Raw genomic sequence first — 18060 nt, 5'->3', positions numbered from 1 at the left:
TATATGTGTGTGTGTGTTTAACAATTTTACTTTTTTGAGAGGGAGGGAGGGAGGGAGGGAGAGGGAGAGAGACAGAGAGAGAGAGAGAGAGAGAGAGAGAGAGAGAGAGAGAGAGAGAGAGAGAGGGAGAGAATGACATCGATTTGTTTATGCAAGTCATTGGTTGATTCTTGAATGTGCCCTGACCAGAGATCAGGCAACCTTGGCATATAGGGATGAAGCTCTAACCAACTGAGCTACCTGGCCAGGGTGTAATAATCTGTCTTGTAATTGTCAGTGCCAATGGCTCCTGTTCTCTTTTCATGATCCTCTACATTTTCTTGTTTTATTACTGTGTGTGTGTGTGTGTGTGTGTGTGTGTGTTTTCTAATTCTAAACTGCTCTTAAGGAAAGTAGGCTACTCTCCCTCTGAGACTTATCCAGTTGAAAGTTGTAAATAAAAATGATTCCCAAGGAGGAAGCTCAAGTTCAAGGGAGACTCCTTCAGATCCGAGGGCGGCACACATTGATTCAGAGACACAGAGCAGAGGTGGCAGCAGCTGAGAAAGCCCGTCCCTCACCCTGCCCTCCGCTCCCGCTGGCTAAGGCTCGGTCCCCGCGCCTCCCCGCTCCAGAGAGAGAACGCGGTGTTCCCGGGGAGAGTGCTGTTCTATTTGACTTATGACACAACAGCCCTGAGGACTGACAGCTCAGGCCAAACACGGCCGTCACCTCCGTCGCCTGTGGCCACAGACACACCCAGACCCAGATTCCCGTGCGGCTCAGCACCGGCTGGGCTCTGGCGAGCTCCTCACCGGAAAGGAAGGTGGCGGTGGTCAGAAAGGGGTCGGGGATTGGACAGTCATCCAACCGCTAACGGAGGGGCGGTTTTCACATTTAAAAAACAAGGGAGAAGTTACAAAGAAAGAGGCTGAACAGGCGTCTGTTAGAAAGAGACACACCTACTAGCAAAAGGGGCAAAGGAGCCGTGTTAGGAGCGATCAAAGACTCTCAGAGGAAGCCAGCGAGGCAGTGCCCTCTGTCAGTCAAGGAAACAAACACACAGGTTTCCGAACGCCCAGTACCATCCGGGCAGCTCTCCGGCAGGCCCCTAGGGGCACAGCGCTCCCCGGAAAACCGACCCGTCCTCAGAAAGCCATTCGGAGGTGTGGGGAGTATTTATCATTTCCTGTTCGAGTATTTATCACTGCGGCCTAGAAAGCCTACCTCTGGGACCCTGTGCTAAGAAAATATCCCAAAACAGGGAGAAGCTCCTTGCAGGAAGGTGCTCACGGGGAGGCTGCTGTTGATGTTCTTGAAAGTGGAATCAATATAAACGCCTGAGAGCACAGGTGCCGGGGGCACGTTACTTGGTGAAAAACAAGCTGTAACAGGTGTGGACGGCTCTTTGCCGCCTTCCCGCACGTGGTGGTAGTTGGGTCCACAGGAGACTTCCCGGGGATGCAAGGAAACCAGCGTTTTTTAGCCCCCGTTTTCAAAGTCACCATGTTCTGGTATTTTTTAACGGAAAAAGTACATAGCTTTTCAAAATATATATATATATGTTTTTTTCTGATTTGAGAGAGAGAGGGAGAGGAGGAGAGTAACATTGATGAGAGAGACACATTGGTTGGCTGCCTCCCTCCTGCACACAACCCCCCTCCCTGCTTTCCGGGGACCTGGGGTGCCCTGGCCAGGAATAGAACCCTCGAGCCGGGACCTCCCGGGGCACGGGACAAGGCTCAGCCGGCCGGGCCGCACAGCCAGGGCACAGCTCTCATGGGGAGGCACCGTAAGAGCATGAAGAGGTGGGCTCAATATGATTCCCAGGGGGTGAGGTTCAGGCTGAAGGAGGCGGCTGGGGTGGTGGCCTTCAGAAGACTGCTGTCTGTTCACACAGCCAGGGAAAGGACATCTAAAAATACCCATCAGTGTGATGGGAGGGTTAATAACCTAACAAAGAAAAGGCCATTTTAACACCAAAAAGTAGGATGGACAATTTTGCTATCAGATCCTCAGTTCTTCGTTTTGCTGAGGACCTGGGGACCCCTGGGCGGCCGGCTTGGGATCCTTCCCGCCCTCCCCCCCCCCCCCCCCCCGAAACATGCCCGGCCAGGGCCCCGATCCCCAGCCACAGCCACCCCAACCCTGGCCTCCGGGCAGCAGCCCTAGCCAGGGCCCCGAACCCCAGCCACCCTAACCCTGGCCCCAGCCATTGTTCCCAAAGACAGCACTGAGGAGGTCTCAGGGCTGTTTTCAGGACTTCAGAGAGTCATGCTGGTTCTTTCTTTCGATTTTTTTTTTTTTTTTTTTTTTTTTTTTGAGAGAGAGGAAAGGGCGAGAGGGAGAGAAACAGCCATAAGGAGAGAGCATCATTGATGGGCTGCCCCCGTACGCGGATGGAGGGCGGAGCCTGCACCAGGCCTGTGCCTGGCTCAGCGGCGATGCTGGCTGTGAAGGGGGAGCGGCGTGCGGGTCCTTTTATATCCTCGCGGCTCCCAGCCCGTGGCTGAGGGGAGACACCTGCCGCCGAGGCGTCCTCACCCAGCCGCGCGGGGCCTGCCCGCCCTCTCTGGGCCGTGCGTGTCTGAGTGGTTCGTAGTTTTTAGGCAAATGGGGTCCCAGTCATTCCCCACGAATCTGTCACCACCCCACCCCGAGCCTCATGGGACGGCAGTGGGACCGCCGCCGGGGCCACGCCTGCTCAGGGGCCGAGGGGGGACCCTGGGCCCCTCTCCCGTTCCCTGTGACCCCCGGGGGGCTGAGCCGATGGCTGAGGGCAGCACTTACCCGCCTTCTGGGCAGAGTCCGCGCCGCCGGGGCTGGGTGAGGTCCGCCTTGTCCCCGGGGCCTTGGCCACCACGGGCTCGGTAGAGGCCTAATTCCAGATGGCGGCAGGTGCGGGGTTTTCTGAAATGCCCGCAGGTGAGCCCATGGCCTGACAAGCGTGAGAACAGCCACAGCAGGGTCTCTGGAAGGTTCTGACGGGCCCGAGGGGTGTGCGTGAGGGCCCAGAGGGACTCTGTCTGGTCATTTAATAGCCTGAGTGGGCCTGGCCGGGGGGCCGGGGGCTCGTTGGTGGAGCATCGTCCTGTGGGTGGGAAAGCTGCCCATTCGATTCGAGGTCAGGGCACATACAGGGCCGCCGATCGATGTTCCTCTGTCTCTCCCCCTTCCTCTCTCTAAGCAAGTCCTCGGGTGAGGATGGAAATAAAGACACAAGTGAGCACATTTCATTCCCCCGACCGTGTGAGCGCAGGGCTGCCTCCGGATGGCGCTGTCTGTGGGCCCCGAGCTGCGGGGGGGGGCCGCCCAGGTCAGCCGGCTGGGCAGTGCCTCCCCGGGCGCCCCCGGCCCCGCCCCGCCCTCGGGGTCCTCCGTGCAGAGCCGGTGAGCTGGGGGTGTCACTCATCCTTCTTTCTGGCTGTCCAAGGTGCAGATAATTAATAAGAAGCTGGATCTTAGCAACGTCCAGTCCAAGTGTGGCTCAAAGGATAATATCAAACACGTGCCCGGAGGCGGCAGTGTGAGTACCTCACACGTCCCCCGCGCCCGGGGGCTGGTGCTGAGGGAGTGGCGTGTGTGTGCCCCCGTGAGCCATTGCACAGAATAAACCGTCCTCAGGCTCCGGCCCAGGCCCCGGAGGGTGCCCAGCGCCCGGGGGTGCCCGGCCTGCACGGGCAGCTTAGGGAAGGTGGCTGGTCCTCTGGATGTGGGGTCCTCAGAGCCTTCACGCGACCCCACTGTGACCCCCTCACCGCCCCACGGGCTCCCGGAGGCTGGGCTGCAGCGGACAGGCCCCCATGGAGGGGCCCCCCTGTGGACAGCTGGCCCGCTTCTGACAGGGGGACCAAGGTCGTGCTGTTCTGCCTCAGAGCAAGCCACGTCCGGTCTCTGGTCCCATTTGTCTCCCGGGGGGGAGGGAGGGGCCGGGCCTCAGCCTCTGGCTCCCCTTCAAACCAGCTCCACCCCCTGCAGAGGCTCAGATGCAGAGTGCCAGGCCCCAGGGGACCCCCTGCAGCCCCTTTGGCTCTTTATCGTATTTGCTCTGGGCCCCTTTAAATGCACCCCCACTGCATGTGTCCCCGAGACCTGGGGCTGCACCCTCCCTCCCCACGTGGCCAGCTCTGCTGCTGCCCCCCCGGCTGTCCTTTGTGGGTGCAAACCCATGGCCTGAGGCTCCCCCACTGCCCCTGCCTAACGGAGCAGGAGGTTCGAGACCCCTGAGGTCCGCTCGCTCTGGGGAGACGAGGTTCCTGAGAGCAGGCTCCCGCTCCTGGCTGGCAGCCGAGGATGGCAGCAACGCCCCAGGGGCTCTCTCTCCAGGAAACGCCAGGCTGGGCCGCCCCTCTCCTGGATCCAGCCGAGGGTTTATTCTTGCAATGTGCCGCTGCCCCCGCCCTGCACTCTGCCCAGCCCCGCCGTCCGGGATGGGCGCTCACCACGCGGCTGCTGCATGGCGCTCCTGATCGCTCCTCACCAGCTGCTGTCTCCCAGCCCCTGCTCCCCTGCCCGGCCACCCACCCCGCCTGGCCCGGTCACATGGCTGCTTTCGCTCTGCCTCCTGGCTCTCGGGCTTTGCTGCAAACTGCTCTCGACCAGAGGAAGAGGCACTGCTTTCCGATTTAACTCGTGTCTGGTCAGCTGGTGGGAGGCCCTGCAGGGGGGTGGGGAGGAGAGGGTACGTCACTGCTGCCTGCAGTCACAGAGCATCGGGGAACTCCCTCAGGGCGCCCCCTGGCTGTCCCGCACTCCCCGCGGGCCTGTGGTCAGCCTGTGACCCAGCAGAGCAGTGGGCTGCCTGGGCTGGCCAGGCCCTGTGCTGGGCCCGCCTGAGGCCTGTTTGCAGGGGGAGCCCTCGAAGAGAGCTCGTCCGGAGGGAGGAGGCTGCACAATGTCAGCCTCGGGTGATTCGGGGCCCTGGGCCCCCAGCCTGGGCTCCGGCCTCTGGCCTGCCCTCCGCTCTCCGGTCTGGAGGGGCTGCCCGTCCAGGCTGCAGGGAGAGCAGGAAGCCGGGTCACCCTGTCCCTTCCGCGTCCCCTCCGCAGGGGCGAGTCCCAAAGCTCCTTGACTGCCTCCCGGGGGCCTGCCCAGAGCCCCGCTCCCTCCCAGGCCTGTTCTCAGAATCCTTCATCACCCCCACCCCCCCCAAGGTGCAGGCTGCCGGCCCTGTGCCCCCCGCCCCCCGCCACACTCGGGGCGCACAGTCCAGGCCTGCCTGTCGGCCTCAATCAACCCCCCACTGACCAAGGGCATGCGCCGGGTGATTCTGGGTAACAGATCACTGGGGTTGCTCCAGTTGATCCTAAGGAGAAACCTCTCCTTTTTCCCCGGTTAAAGCCATTCCCAGGCAGGAGGCCATCTCCCTCGGGGAGCCTCCTCCTGGCAGGAGCACCCTCTGGTGACCTCACACAAGGTCACTGCTGGCAAGAGACCCTCCGTGGCCGTCTGGGGACCCCTCACGGCCATGGCTTTGTGGGGAGCCCCCCCCAGGAGAGCTGGCTCTTGGGCTGAGATGAGGGGGCAGTGCAGGGCCGCTGTCCCCCTCGGGGGGATGTCAGGGTGACCGGGGCCCAGGGGAAGCCCCGGGCCTCGGGCGGGCGGGCGTGTGTCGGAGTCTGCTCTCTGCGACGCTGCCCCTGGGGTGTCTGCTGGGCCGCCTGTCCCCTGCCGGTGTCCTTTTCCCAGGACACTCGGGCGCCCACGGCTCTCCCAGTCTCCCCACGGCTCCGGGTGCTGCTCACGGACTGGCATTGCCCTTGCTGTGGGTGTGCTGGGTTTCTGGAAGCTTCTCCTGGGACAGAGGCCCCTCTCCACCCTGAGGCCCTCTCCTCTCTTAGGCCCAGCAGACACGCTCTCCGCTTTTCCAGTGCCGCTCACGGGGGCTCTGGCCCTATCTGTGTCGTCCCTGACTGTGATGTCTGCGTGGTGACTGCTCTGTGTGTCTGCTAAGCACAGGGACAGAGACGAAGGCCCCTGCTTTCCCCGAGGGTCCTTGTCCCCCAGTCACCGGTGCAGACCCGGCTCCCGGGGGCAGGGTTGGCAGAATTCCCACCCGGCGTCTCCACCCGGGCTGGGTGTGTGCCTCGGGCAGACAGGACGCCTGGTCCAGCCGGGCCCGGCTCCCACAGCTGCTTCTCCCCGCGCTCCATCCGCAAATAATCCTGTTTGTTCTCTGCCCGCCCCTCTCCCCTCCAGGTGCAAATAGTCTACAAGCCCGTGGACCTGAGCAAGGTGACCTCCAAGTGTGGCTCCTTAGGCAACATCCATCACAAGCCAGGTAGCCTCGGCGAGCCGGGGCAGGGCCTGGGGCGGGGCGGGTGTTCTGGGGCATTTTGGGGGCATTCTGGGCTGGGAAGCAGTGACGGGATGGGCCATGGTGAGAGAGTGTTGAGGGTGGAAGGGCTGTCTTGTCTCATTCCTGAGCAGGGGGGCAGATGCTGATCCTACACCCTAGCCCCTGGCTCCTGGTGCTCCACGCAGGCTGCACGTGGGGCCGCAGGAGCTGTGGGGGGCCTGGCCTGGCCCCGAAGCTTGGCTCTATGGATGTCCCAGCTTGGGGACACGTCACCAACTGCACAAACTGGCCCATTGCTGTGCGCCCTCTGTGACTTGGTTTGAACAGAAAATGATACTGTTGGCACTTTACCATCCCCCCCTTCCCTCTCCCCCTCCAAAAGACAGTGAGATCCATAGAGCTTGTTGAGATGCTGCAAATGTTGCACACCTGTGATGTCCAATGCCAAGGCCACTGGCCACGTGTGGCTGTTGAGCATATGAAACGTGGCTAGGGCAGCTGAAGAGCTGAATTTTATTAGAGTTTAAAAGTACATTAGCACGATGGAATAGTACTCAGGCATAAAGAAGGAGGAAATCTTACCCTTTGCAACAATATGGATGGACCTGGAGAGCATTATGCTAAGGGAAATAAGCCAGAGAAAGACAAATACCATGTGATTTCACTTACGTGTGAACTCTAAAGAGCAAAAGAATTGAACAAACAACATAGAAACAGGCAGAGATACATGGAACAGACAGCTGGAGGGGGTTGGAGGGGACTGGATGACAAAAATGTGAAGGGGTTAAGTAAAAAACAAACAAACAAACAAACAAATAATATATATACACACACACACACACACACACATACACATACACAAACACACTAATATATAGAAATAATAAAAGGCCAATATGTAAATTGTCCCTACGGGCAGGAGATCCACCAACCGGGAGTTGGGTGTGCACTGTCCACCAGGGGCTGGTGCGAAACATGGTGGGCGATTGGCAATGGGGCAGGTGCTGGGGGGGGAGGGAGGCCCCCTCCCCAGCCGGTAGCCGCTAGGGACCCTACCTGTGCACGATTTCATGCACTGGGCTTCTAGTATAGACATAACACACAGACACAGACAACAGTGTAGTGATAGCCAGAGGGAAAGGGCGGGGAGGTGGAAGTGGGCAAAGCTGGGGAGGAGGTTACAAATGTGAACAAAGAGACTTCACTTCGGGCGATGAGCACACAATGCAGTGTGCACTTGAAATCTGACGGTTTTATGAACCAATGTCAGCCCAATAAATTCCATTAAAAACCCACAAATGTAAGTGGCCGTGTGGCTGGTGGTTACCGCATTGGACAACACAACCCAGTGCTAGATCCCAGCTTCCGCCTGGTCCGAGTGGGACTCTGCCGTGGCCAGAGATCCCCCTGGAGCCCGCCCTGTGGGCAGAGGCTGTCAGAAGCCTCGTGCAGAATGTCCCCTTGTTTTCGGGCTCCCTGAGACGTTTTGTGCGAGTTTCCCTCCCAGGGAAAACGACCCACCCTGGTGTCACCCTGCTGGGAGCAGCTTTCTTGGGTGGCTTTGTCCTACCCAAGCAAGTAATTACGGCTAGTTGACCCTTGAACTACATGGGGGGGGGAGGGTCGGTGCCAACCACTGTGCAGTCAAACACATGCAGTTAGTACCTGTTATGCATGTCCTATGTATTAAATTATCGCATGACCACAAGGAAGTAAACTAGAGAAAAGAAAGCGCTTCAAATAAATTCATAAGGGATACAATATTTATTGAAAAAAATTTTCGTGTGCCGAAACCGGTTTGGCTCAGTGGATAGAGCGTCGGCCTGTGGACTGAAAGGTCCCGGGTTCGATTCCTGTCAAGGGCATGTACCTTGGTTTCGGGCATATCCCCAGTAGGGGGTGTGCAAGAGGCAGCTGATCGATGATTCTCTCTCATCGATGTTTCTAACTCTCTATCCCTCTCTCCTCCTCTCTGTAAAAAAAAATCAATAAAATATATTTTTAAAAAATCTTCCTGTAAGTGGACCCATGCAGTTGTTCAAGGTCAGCTGTCCCCTCTCTAGCCCTCGGACCGTGTCTCCCCTTGGGTGTGGGTGGCCTCGGGTGTCTGAGGGGCCAGGAGGGCCAGGCCCTCTTTATTGGGTGCCTTTTGCCTTCAGTTTAATTCCAAGGGCTTGCAGGGCTGCAGCTTCCAGGATGTTGACACAGAACCACCTCCCTCTCCGGAAGCCACCCGGTTTAGAGCTGAGAGGGAGTAACTTACCTCCACTTTATCTGAGGAGGAAGAGTTTTCTGAGTAAACGCTGGACGCATGCCTTGATTAGAGAGATGAAGCAAACTGTTTCCAGGCCTTTACTTGGACTGACCGGTGCCCCAGCTGCTTCCTCAGTGAAGGCGGGTCCTTGGTGCTCCCCGAGGCCGGTGCTCCTGGGGGTGACGGAAACCACACTCACTCCCGCGCTGTGTGCTGTGTTCCAGGAGGCGGCCAGGTGGAGGTCAAATCCGAGAAGCTGGACTTCAAGGACAGGGTCCAGTCGAAGATCGGGTCTCTGGATAACATCACCCACGTCCCTGGGGGCGGGAATAAAAAGGTAAAGGGGGCAGGGCCGAGGGGGGAGAGAGGGAGGCTGGCCCAGGCTTCCAGCGAAGGAAGCTGGAGGCCCCACAGAGCCTGGCACGATGTGGTCCTCAGCAGCCACCTGGGGGCGCCATGGGACTGGATGCCGGGCCCCACCCTGGAGCTTCTGACTGGCCCCAGGTGTGGTCTGGACACCGGGAGGTTTTAAAACCTGGTCCATGGTGAGATCCGAAAGCTTGGCGACCACAGCTTTAGAGCAAATGTGAGAGCCGCTGTCCTAGGCCCCGCGGGTGCCAAGCAGCCACAGAGGGCAGCAGCCATCCCAAAGCCAGCCCAGGGCCCCAAAAACAAGTCAGGGGCACAAAACCTCACTTTCTAGATGGATCACCGGGCAGTTAGAGCAAAACGGTGGCTTCAACCAGGCCGCCGCCCGGGCGTGTCCATGGCGAGGCCGCGGGGCCAGGCCCTCGGCCGCCCGGCAGGTCTGGTCTCTGGGTCTGGCCTGAGTTCCCTTCAGTTGGGGGGTTTGGGGACATCACTAGGACCCTGTCATTTTTTTCCTCAAGAACAAAGCTTTTACAAAACATGAATGATTTTATCAAAAACTTATGTGAAAAAGGCCCTTCACCTACAGAAACATGGAAGGGTCCTTGGGTCAAATGAACAAATCAGCTCATGTATGGCTCCGATGGAAGCCTCGTCTCTCTCTCCAGCCACACGCAAGCCCATGCAATAGGGCCCTTCCCCTGGGCCCCGGCCTCCTGCCATCGAATGGGGGAACGCCGTGTGTCTTTATGGTCCTATCAGACCCTCAGGGAGTCCTAGGCCCCAGAGAGGCTGAGAATCACTGTGCTGCTTGCCTCCCTGGCTAACGCTCCCCGAGTTTCCCAGGCACCACGGTGCCCTGCCCTCTGGGCTGCAGACTATTCTGACCTTTCTCTCCGTTTATAAAAGGGCTTTATCTAAGGTGACCAGACGTCCCGATGTTTAACAATTTGTCCTGCGTCCCGCGGTGTTTTAAAACAGTTTTAAAACGCCGCGGGACATCTGGTCACCTTAGCTTTATCACACCCATCAGTGCTGCCCTCCGTGGCTGCCACCTCCAGACTCATTAGTCGCTGGCAGCGGGGAAGGGTGCGCGTGGCTCATGGCAGGGCAGCCGTGGCTCTGGGGACGCCCCTTGATCTCCTCCAGCAAACTGGGCGGCGGGTGCAGCCTTAGGACCAGCCAGCAGCTCCACTGGCAGGACACGCCCACACGGCACAAAACCATGTGTTCAAGGTCACCCACGGTTATCCACACACAGCATGCTTTGTCCCAGCAAAAGCCTGGAGCAGCTGAAATACCCACCCCTAGGGGGGCAGACACACGTGGGCACATCCGTCCTGGTGGGTGGGATGCCAGGCGGCCATCGGCAAGCCCGAGGGAACTAGTGCTGTCAACAGAGGGTTTAAGTCTACAAACCAACGTAGAGCGGCGCCAAGTACAGCGCCTACTGTTACATGCGTGTTAAAATAGGCACACATGTTTTTTACGTGTTCACACGTACGTCTGGGGGGGGTATCTCTGTAAGGGACACTTAGGACGGCCACTGCCTCTGGAGAGGGGAACAGGTGTTTGCTATTGGGAGAGAGGAAACCACAGCTACCACCACTTCATCGGGCCTCCCCCCACCCCCACCCCCACCCCCACCCCCGGGGAGGGGGCCAGAATGGCAGGGCTGGTGCCCATCTCCAGCTCTTCCTCTCAGCCTCCCTCCGCTCCCGCCTCGCAGATCGAGACCCACAAGCTGACCTTCCGAGAGAACGCCAAGGCCAAGACGGACCACGGGGCGGAGATCGTGTACAAGTCGCCCGCGGTGTCCGGGGACACGTCCCCGCGGCACCTCAGCAACGTGTCCTCCACGGGCAGCATCGACATGGCGGACTCGGCCCAGCTCGCCACGCTCGCCGACGAGGTGTCCGCCTCCCTGGCCAAGCAGGGTTTGTGATCAGGCCCCCGGCGGTCCCTGACCGTGGCGAGGAGAGAGAGAGAGAGTGTGGAGAGAGAGAAAAAAAAGAGTGATGTCCCGGCCCCTCGCCCTCTGCCCCCAGCTGCTCCTCACAGATCGATCGGGTTATCGGTTCATCACTGAACCTGCTTCTGCCGCTCGGCTCTGGCTCGGGACTTCAAAATCAGTGACGGGAATAAGAGCCGATTCCATCTTTCCAAATTGATGGGTGGGCTGAGAATAATAAAATGTTTTTAAAAACGCGTGAAGGATGGCCACACCCAACATTTCCTCGGGCAATTCCGTTTGATTTTTTTTTTTCCCCCCTCTGAGTAGAAGAGGAAGAAAGTCAGGCTCTGAAAGGTGCTTCTGGGGGTTTTCAGGGGGCTGGGGGCGCCCTCTGGCCCCATCCTGGGATGTCACAGAGGCTGTGGCGGCAACAAAGGATTTGCAACTTGGTATGTTGGTGTGAGCTGGACAGGTGGGGCGGGGGGCACAGGAGAGGCTGAGGCAGAGGGTAGGCAGGGGAGCGGGGGAGGGAGGGGGAGTAAGAGCATGAGGGAGAGGAGACCTGCTCCCCCAGGGAGGGCAGCAGGGAGCACACGAGCCTCCACGGGGCCTCCTGCGGCTGGCGCAGGGTCTGTGCAGGTGGGTGTGCCTCCCGCAGGGCAGGGCAGGGCAGGGCAGGGCAAGGCAGGGCAGGGCAGGGCAGGGCAGGGCAGAGCTGGGCAGGGCAGGCCGCCCGTGGAAAAGGGCTCCAGTCCCTCCCACCTGCCTGGCAGAGGAAGGCTGGCTGGCGGGAGGGTGGCAGGCTGTGTGTGACTCCCTTAGAGACGTCTGTCCTCCCTGCAGGGGCGGGGCGGGCGGTCCTGACCTGAGGGCCTTCCCTCCACCCCACGGAGAGCCTGCTCAGTTGTGCTCTGAAGGTTGGAAGTGCAGCCTCGATTTTGGCCACCTCACTGATCTGGGACTTTAGGGCTAACCAGTTCTCTTGTAAGGACCTGTGCCTCTTGTGGGACACCCGCCTGTTCCCAAGCCTGGGCCGCTGGCATCTCTAGAGTGTGCAGGGGGCCGGGCAGGGGTCCTGAGCCTCCTGCTCCTCCCACCCCCCTGCAGCCAGCTGCCTGCCCCCCCCAAACCCTGTGTCTGCCGGCTGGAGCCCAGTCACTGCCTGTACCTCTCATTATGTCACACTGTCCCGAGTCCCAGCCTCACCACCCCTTCTCAGTCATTCACCTTGTTTGGATGTGGGAGGCACCTACTCTTAACCAGGGGGTGACATCAAGGGAAGGCAGAGTCCGGGCCCAAGGCGGGACCTCGGTTTCTAGGTCTACGTCACCCTCATCCAACTGGCCTGAGCCTCACGATGAATCCCATGACCCGACCTCCCATTCAGACGTGGGGCTTGGCAAGGCCAGGCTGGGGCTCAGCCGTGACCCTGGGTGTTGGCTTGGAGAGCCTTTTCCTTCCAGAAGACCAGCCCCTTCCTGCGCCGAGCTGCAGCTGGTTGGGTGTCCTGGTTGTCAGAGATGGCACCAGGACAGGCAGACGCCCGGGGAGGGCCCTGTTCCCCGTCCCTCACGTCCACCCCAGCCTGTGACTGCCACCACAATGCTCAGTCTCATCTGCATATCACCAGCCCTCCACCCCTCACCAGGGGACTCGCCCACTCGGAAATGGTTCTCCCGGCCCAGCTGGAAGCAGTGCTGTCTGTCCACGGGAGCAGCTGACCATATACATAGATGTCGCCTTTCCCTCCCCGTCTGCACCTGTCGTTGTCCGGTTTGTCTGTCTATGCTTGGATCCACCCGAGTGACTATGATAGTGAAAAGAAAAGAAAAAGAAAAAGAAAAAAAAAAAGGACGCATGTATCTTGAAATGCTTGTAAGGAGGTTTCTCACCTACCCGGCGGGGTCCTGGGTAGCTCTCCCCTGGGCTGGGACTCTGGGCCAGTGCGGCTCCCCCCGGCTTGGCCTCCAGAGAGGTTTCCTTCAGCATCTGGGACCGACGGAGCACAGATTCTGGCACCGAGGCGCCCTCGACTGGAAGGAGGCAGAGGCCAGGGATGAGGACCAAGGAAGCCGGTGCCCCTGCTCGCCCCAGGCTCCCCTTTGCGGGGCAGCGCTGTGTCTTGGGCTGGCTCGGCCTGCAGCATGAAAACGCCCGCCCTGGCCTGGCCACGGCCCGGAGAAGCCCCTCGGCAGCCCCGCGTCACGGGGAAGACACCGCCCGCGCCAGCCGGGGAAGGGCCTGGGGCCCGACCACCACAGCGGCCTGGCCGAGGAAGGATGCCGCGCTGGAGACGCCGTTCCGAAGCCTGGCCAGAGCCCCCTCGGGCCTTGCAGGACTCCGTCTGCCGCCTCGGGGGAAGGGAAGCAGCCTCTGCAGAAACGGCTGCTTAAAGAAACTCAGCCTCACGACTGGTCCTGCCACTTCCGGTGAAGGCAGCTGGGCTGGAGGCTCCCTTTGCAGTCAGAGCTTTCGGCTGTCCTGCGAGTCCCAGCTGCTCGCCGGGTTCTGAGAAAAAAAAAGGAAATGTGGTTTAAAGGCCGGGTAGCTGTGAGCGATGTGGCCCGTCTTTACTGCCACCGTGTGCTGCCTCTCTCCTGGCTTCCTCTTCCTGTAGCTCCCGTGCCCTGTTCTGACACCTGACTCCGAGGGCCCTGGGATCTCCCCAGAATCATGGTTTAGGGTGATCAGGTCAGTGTTGGGGAGGAGAGGGAAAGGGGTGCTGGCTTGTGACCTTAAATGAGGACGATCCCCCAGGGCTGAGTTCCCCCCATTTCCCCTCTCCAGTCCATGTCCCTTGGGTGGCCTAGGTATGCTCGATGCCTGGCTCCTTCAAGCTCCCCGTTCTATCCATAGATCCGCTTAAATTGACTTCAGTGGTGAGACTGTATCCTGTTTGCGATTGCTTGTTGTGCTCTGGGGGGTGGGGGGAGGAACCTGTACGGTAGTTACCATGGGTGAGGGGAGGTGGTGGAGTGCAGTGGTTAAACCTTGTCGTAACCCTTTTCCTCACCACTCCAACCGCATTTGCTAGAGGTCCTGGGGGTGCGGCCTTCTCACTGACCGGATTCCCAAGTGCAGTGGCTGCCAGCTGCTTCCCACCTCCTTCCCGGCCAGGTGCAGGCGGTGAGGCTGGTGGAGGAATCTGGAGATGTGGTGGATCTGGTCTCTTGCCAGGCCCCAAGCCCACAATCGTGCCTCCCACAGACCTTGGCAAACTTTCCTGTAAGCCGTGGGCACCTGAGTGTCACTTTTCCCACCGACTCTGGACCCGCAGCCTGTGTCCAGCCGCTGCCAAGATCTTTTCCTTCACCCTCTTTTCTCTCTGTCCCCCGAGGAAAGCCAAGAGGCAGGGATGAGGGTCAAGGTGGAGGTCACTGTGTCCCATCTGTAGATCCGTGGCTTCAGGACACTTCTAGTTGCTCTGCAGTTTTGAAAAGGGTTATCCTGGGCACTGACCCAGCCTCACCTCCTAATGGACTTAGCCCGTGAACGTGCAGTGTCTGGCAGGACAATTTCTGACACTGGCAAAGTCCCATGATTTCTTCAGTAATTTTGAGGGTGGGAGGGGAGGGACATGAAACCATCTTAGCTTAGCTTCCTGTCTGTGAATGTCCATATGGTGTATTGTGTGTTTTAACAAATGATATACAAGGACTGTTGCTGTAAAAGTGAATTTGAAAATAAAGTTATTACTGATTAAATGAGGTCTACGTGCATAAATTCAAAAGACAAATGATATGGGATGGATGATTTTCAAATCCTTTCTCTGCTTTGGAAAACTTAGCTCCGAATAGGGAAAGGCAATGTTGTTAAAGCTGGGCGATATGCCAAAACCGGTTTGGCTCAGTGGATAGAAGGTCAGCCTGTGGACTCAGGGTCCCAGGTTCGATTCCAGCCCTAAGATTTACAAGTTTCAAAATATGACTTCAAGGGCATGTACCTTGGTTGCGGGCATATCCTCAGTAGGGGGTGTGCAAGAGGCAGCTGATTGATGTTTCTAACTATCCCTCTTCCTTCCTCTCTGTAAAAAATCAATAAGATATATTTAAAAACAAAAAAACAATGGGACCATAAAGGTTTACCAGCTCTCACTAGGGCCCCAAAAGTGAAAGAACAATTCTCAAACTTTTCATTTTCAGCCCAATTATCTCATTCTGGTGCTCACAACAGTACTGGTCAATACCCTGGGGGCTGACCAATTCTAGTGATTTCAAACCTGAAAAGACTGGGGTTGGTATATGACAGTGGTCGGCAAACTGCGGCTCTCGAGCCACATGTAGCTCTTTGGCCCCTTGAGTGTGGCTCTTCCACAAAAAACCACGTGCGGGTACACACATACAGTGCGACTGAAACTTGGTGGCCCATGCACAGAATTCGGTTTTCAGCTCTCAAAAAGAAATTTCATTCGTTGTACTGTTGATATTTGGCTCTGTTGGCTGAATTTGCCGACCGCTAGTATATGAGCCGTTTTCTTCCCTGGAAATTAGCCTCGAGGCCTGGGGCTGAAGCAGACCACCAGCCAATCAGCCGAAGGAATGGCTTAGCTCTTGCAGGCTTACAGAGCTGCCTTCCTCCTAGTATTGGGGAACAGGTCTGCTAAATTAAGACAGGGATCCCAGCCAACCCCTAGCAATGTCACAAAGGGAAACAGTAACAGAACCAACCATCGTCTTATTGTTTCTCAGTAATAAGTTCAAGGTCTTAACACAGAGCCCTTAGATTTTCCAAGTTTCAAAATATGACTTTGCTCAGCTTTTCCTTAGCCACTGCAGACAGAAGCTTACGGAGAGATCTTAACTGTAACTACAGGAGCAGCAACAGGGCAGCCACAGAGAAACGCAATCTCGGAACTGCTGCTTTCATGACCAGGATAGGCAGCTCATTGGCTGTTCCAACTTGACTGCAGTGAAAAGGAAAAAGAAAACAATAAAGAGCCAGGCCCGCCCGCTTACTCATCTTTATATACAGAAAATCAAGCACCTAGCCTCCTCAAAGATACTGTAACCTCAGACAGCAGGTAAGCAGCAGCTCAGGCTCCATGCAAAGTATATATTCTTGTTGGCCCTCCTCTCTTTCTGGTGATCACACCATGACCCTGCGAGGTGCCTGTAAGACAGAATGAAGACACCCCAAAGTCCACCGCAAGTCAGGACACAGGGAACTGGGCAGCAATACCATGTTCCAGTGTCAAAAAAGGCCCGGCACACAACATTCTGTAACTTTTTTTTATTATTTTTTTCACTTTTTCCTTCCTTTTTTTTTTTTTAAGCACTAGTCTGTGCTTTGCGAACAGAATCAAGACATTAACAAAGATCAGCTTCTCTGAAGAAAAGCATTTCTATAGAACAAAGACAGCTACATGTTTCGCTGCCAATACACAGCTCAAAGCAGAAAAAGAAAATATTTACAAAATACAAGTTGTTTTTTTTTCCATTTTTGTTTTTGTTTTTTTGTTGTTTTTTTTTTTTTACAATGCTAAAAGGGTTATTCAGAATTTTCAACCTTATAAATAGAAGAAGCACTTTATGCATAGGGATATGGTGCATTATTGTTTTTTTAAAGAAACAATGACAAACCCTTTAACTTGCAAACAGAATCAAAAAGAATCACTAATGTTGAAAATTGTGAAAAAACCCCAACCATTAAGCAGCTTGCTTACTATTTTTATATGATTACAAAATGGGGAGAAAAAAAAAAAGTCCTTATTGCCCCTTTTGGTAATGTGATCATACATGAGACAGGCACAAGGTTAACAACCAGGGAGTGATCACGGGGGAGTGATGGGAACCACAGCTGGGACCAGACAATGTTCCACAGGAAAGGGAAACTTAAAAGAGGAAGGGCTGAACTGACACTGACAGGGAACTGGAGGGGGAAGGAAACGACTGGCTGAATCAGCCGAAGAAAACAGAATTACACAGGAGAAATGGCCGCTCACTTCCCAACCTCTAGTCTGCAGAGGTGGGAACAGAGGTTAAGTAGTCCTAACTCTAGCTTCATGGAACATGACAGGGTACAAAAGCCCGAGTGGAAGAACTGGTGTGCGCGGGTATGAATATGGCATGGGGCAGCAGACAGGAGGGCAGAAGGGGCAGGACGGGGACCTGAGCAGCCGCAGCCAGGTTAACTGCAGTTTAGGAGTCAAACAGAGATGCCCAAATGCAGAGGAAACCCACACCAGTCTCCGCGACCTGGATGACAGGGAAGTCCCTCCAGCTGGCGGGTACGGTGAAGAGGCTGTGGCCGGTGCTCCAGCACAGATGGCCGCGGGAGACCCAGCCAGGAGGGCGGCGCTGAGCCAAGCCACCGGTGGGGAGGTGAGAGCCCAGAGCGAGCTGCTCCCCCCTGACCTAAGGTGGCAAAACTGAGCTTGAGCTTTCCATTCCTTCTGCCCACTTGGCTGTCCCACCCTGCCCACAGGTGTGAGGGAGCGGTGGTCATCAACATTGCTAAGTCCAGTGATTCAACAGTGCAGAGGATATGCCAGGACCAGGCGGCAGGGCTTTTCCTGACCTTCTGTTTGCCAGCTGGAGGAAGTGCTCAGGTGTGTGACAACAAAACATGGAAACCAAAACCAAAACAAAAATCAAAATGAGGAGGGGAAAAAAAAAAGTAGAATCTAAATTCCTTAAATTCACTAAAAACTGTGAAAATTTCCGGCATATGATGTTTGAATATCAAACGCAGAGATTTCTGAAGCTTTAATGCCAATAGTTAGTGAGTCTTTAGATTCTCGTATCCCGCTCATCTGTGAGTTGGACGCTGAGCTGTGACTGCTGCTGCTAGATGCCGACTCTTGAGGGGGACCACGGGCGGGGAGGTGGGCGCCAGCTCTGTCTCTCGACCAGTCTTGCCGCCTGAGGTGCGCCGAGTGCAGCGCGCGGCCCGCTCCTGCGCATCCAGGGGGTCCTCACACTCGGCCTGGGGACTGCACGCCAGGGGGAAGGTCCGCCGCTCCCATGGCTGGACAGACTGTGGGCAGACAAGTCACCTTGGTGAGCACCCAGTACCAGCCGCCTCCTGCCCCAAAACGTGCGGACTGGAGGCCCTGACCAGTCTCCCGGAGGTCCTGGTGGTGTGGGAAGACCCCTCACAGCGTGGGCGCCCTTTTACCAATGGCCAGCTCCATTGTGCCTCCAGAAGGTCAATTTCACGCGCAGCCCCTCCTCCCTTCACAATGGGAGTCATGAAATGAAGACCCAT

General features: G+C 57.1%; 2 protein-coding genes across 26 annotated transcripts in view; one reads left to right on the top strand and one right to left on the bottom strand.

Moving 5' to 3' along the window:
- MAPT (microtubule associated protein tau) overlaps window positions 1-11114 on the top strand; it is a 71104-nt gene extending 59990 nt beyond the window's left edge. For 13 of the 20 annotated variants that reach the window (XM_084861712.1, XM_084861710.1, XM_084861708.1 and 10 more), the window contains 4 exons: window positions 3413-3505; window positions 6178-6259; window positions 8756-8868; window positions 10630-11114. In XM_084861712.1, coding sequence (XP_084717838.1) covers window positions 3413-3505; window positions 6178-6259; window positions 8756-8868; window positions 10630-10845 — 504 coding nt within the window. In that variant the 3' untranslated portion in view covers window positions 10846-11114. The remainder of the gene's footprint in view (window positions 1-3412; window positions 3506-6177; window positions 6260-8755; window positions 8869-10629) is intronic. The other 7 variants (XM_084861707.1, XM_084861711.1, XM_084861706.1 and 4 more) reach the window with 1 other exon arrangement.
- A 5176-nt stretch (window positions 11115-16290) lies between these two features.
- The window catches only part of KANSL1 (KAT8 regulatory NSL complex subunit 1), a 137774-nt gene continuing 136004 nt past the window's right edge, over window positions 16291-18060 (bottom strand). For all 6 annotated transcript variants that reach the window (XM_084861654.1, XM_084861658.1, XM_084861657.1 and 3 more), the window contains one exon: window positions 16291-17829. In XM_084861654.1, coding sequence (XP_084717780.1) covers window positions 17602-17829 — 228 coding nt within the window. In that variant the 3' untranslated portion in view covers window positions 16291-17601. The remainder of the gene's footprint in view (window positions 17830-18060) is intronic.

This window comes from Pipistrellus hanaki (genome assembly GCF_964339955.1).
Source record: "Pipistrellus hanaki genome assembly, chromosome: 16".
NCBI lineage: Eukaryota > Metazoa > Chordata > Mammalia > Chiroptera > Vespertilionidae > Pipistrellus > Pipistrellus hanaki.
This window is presented reverse-complemented; position numbering and strand designations above follow the sequence as displayed.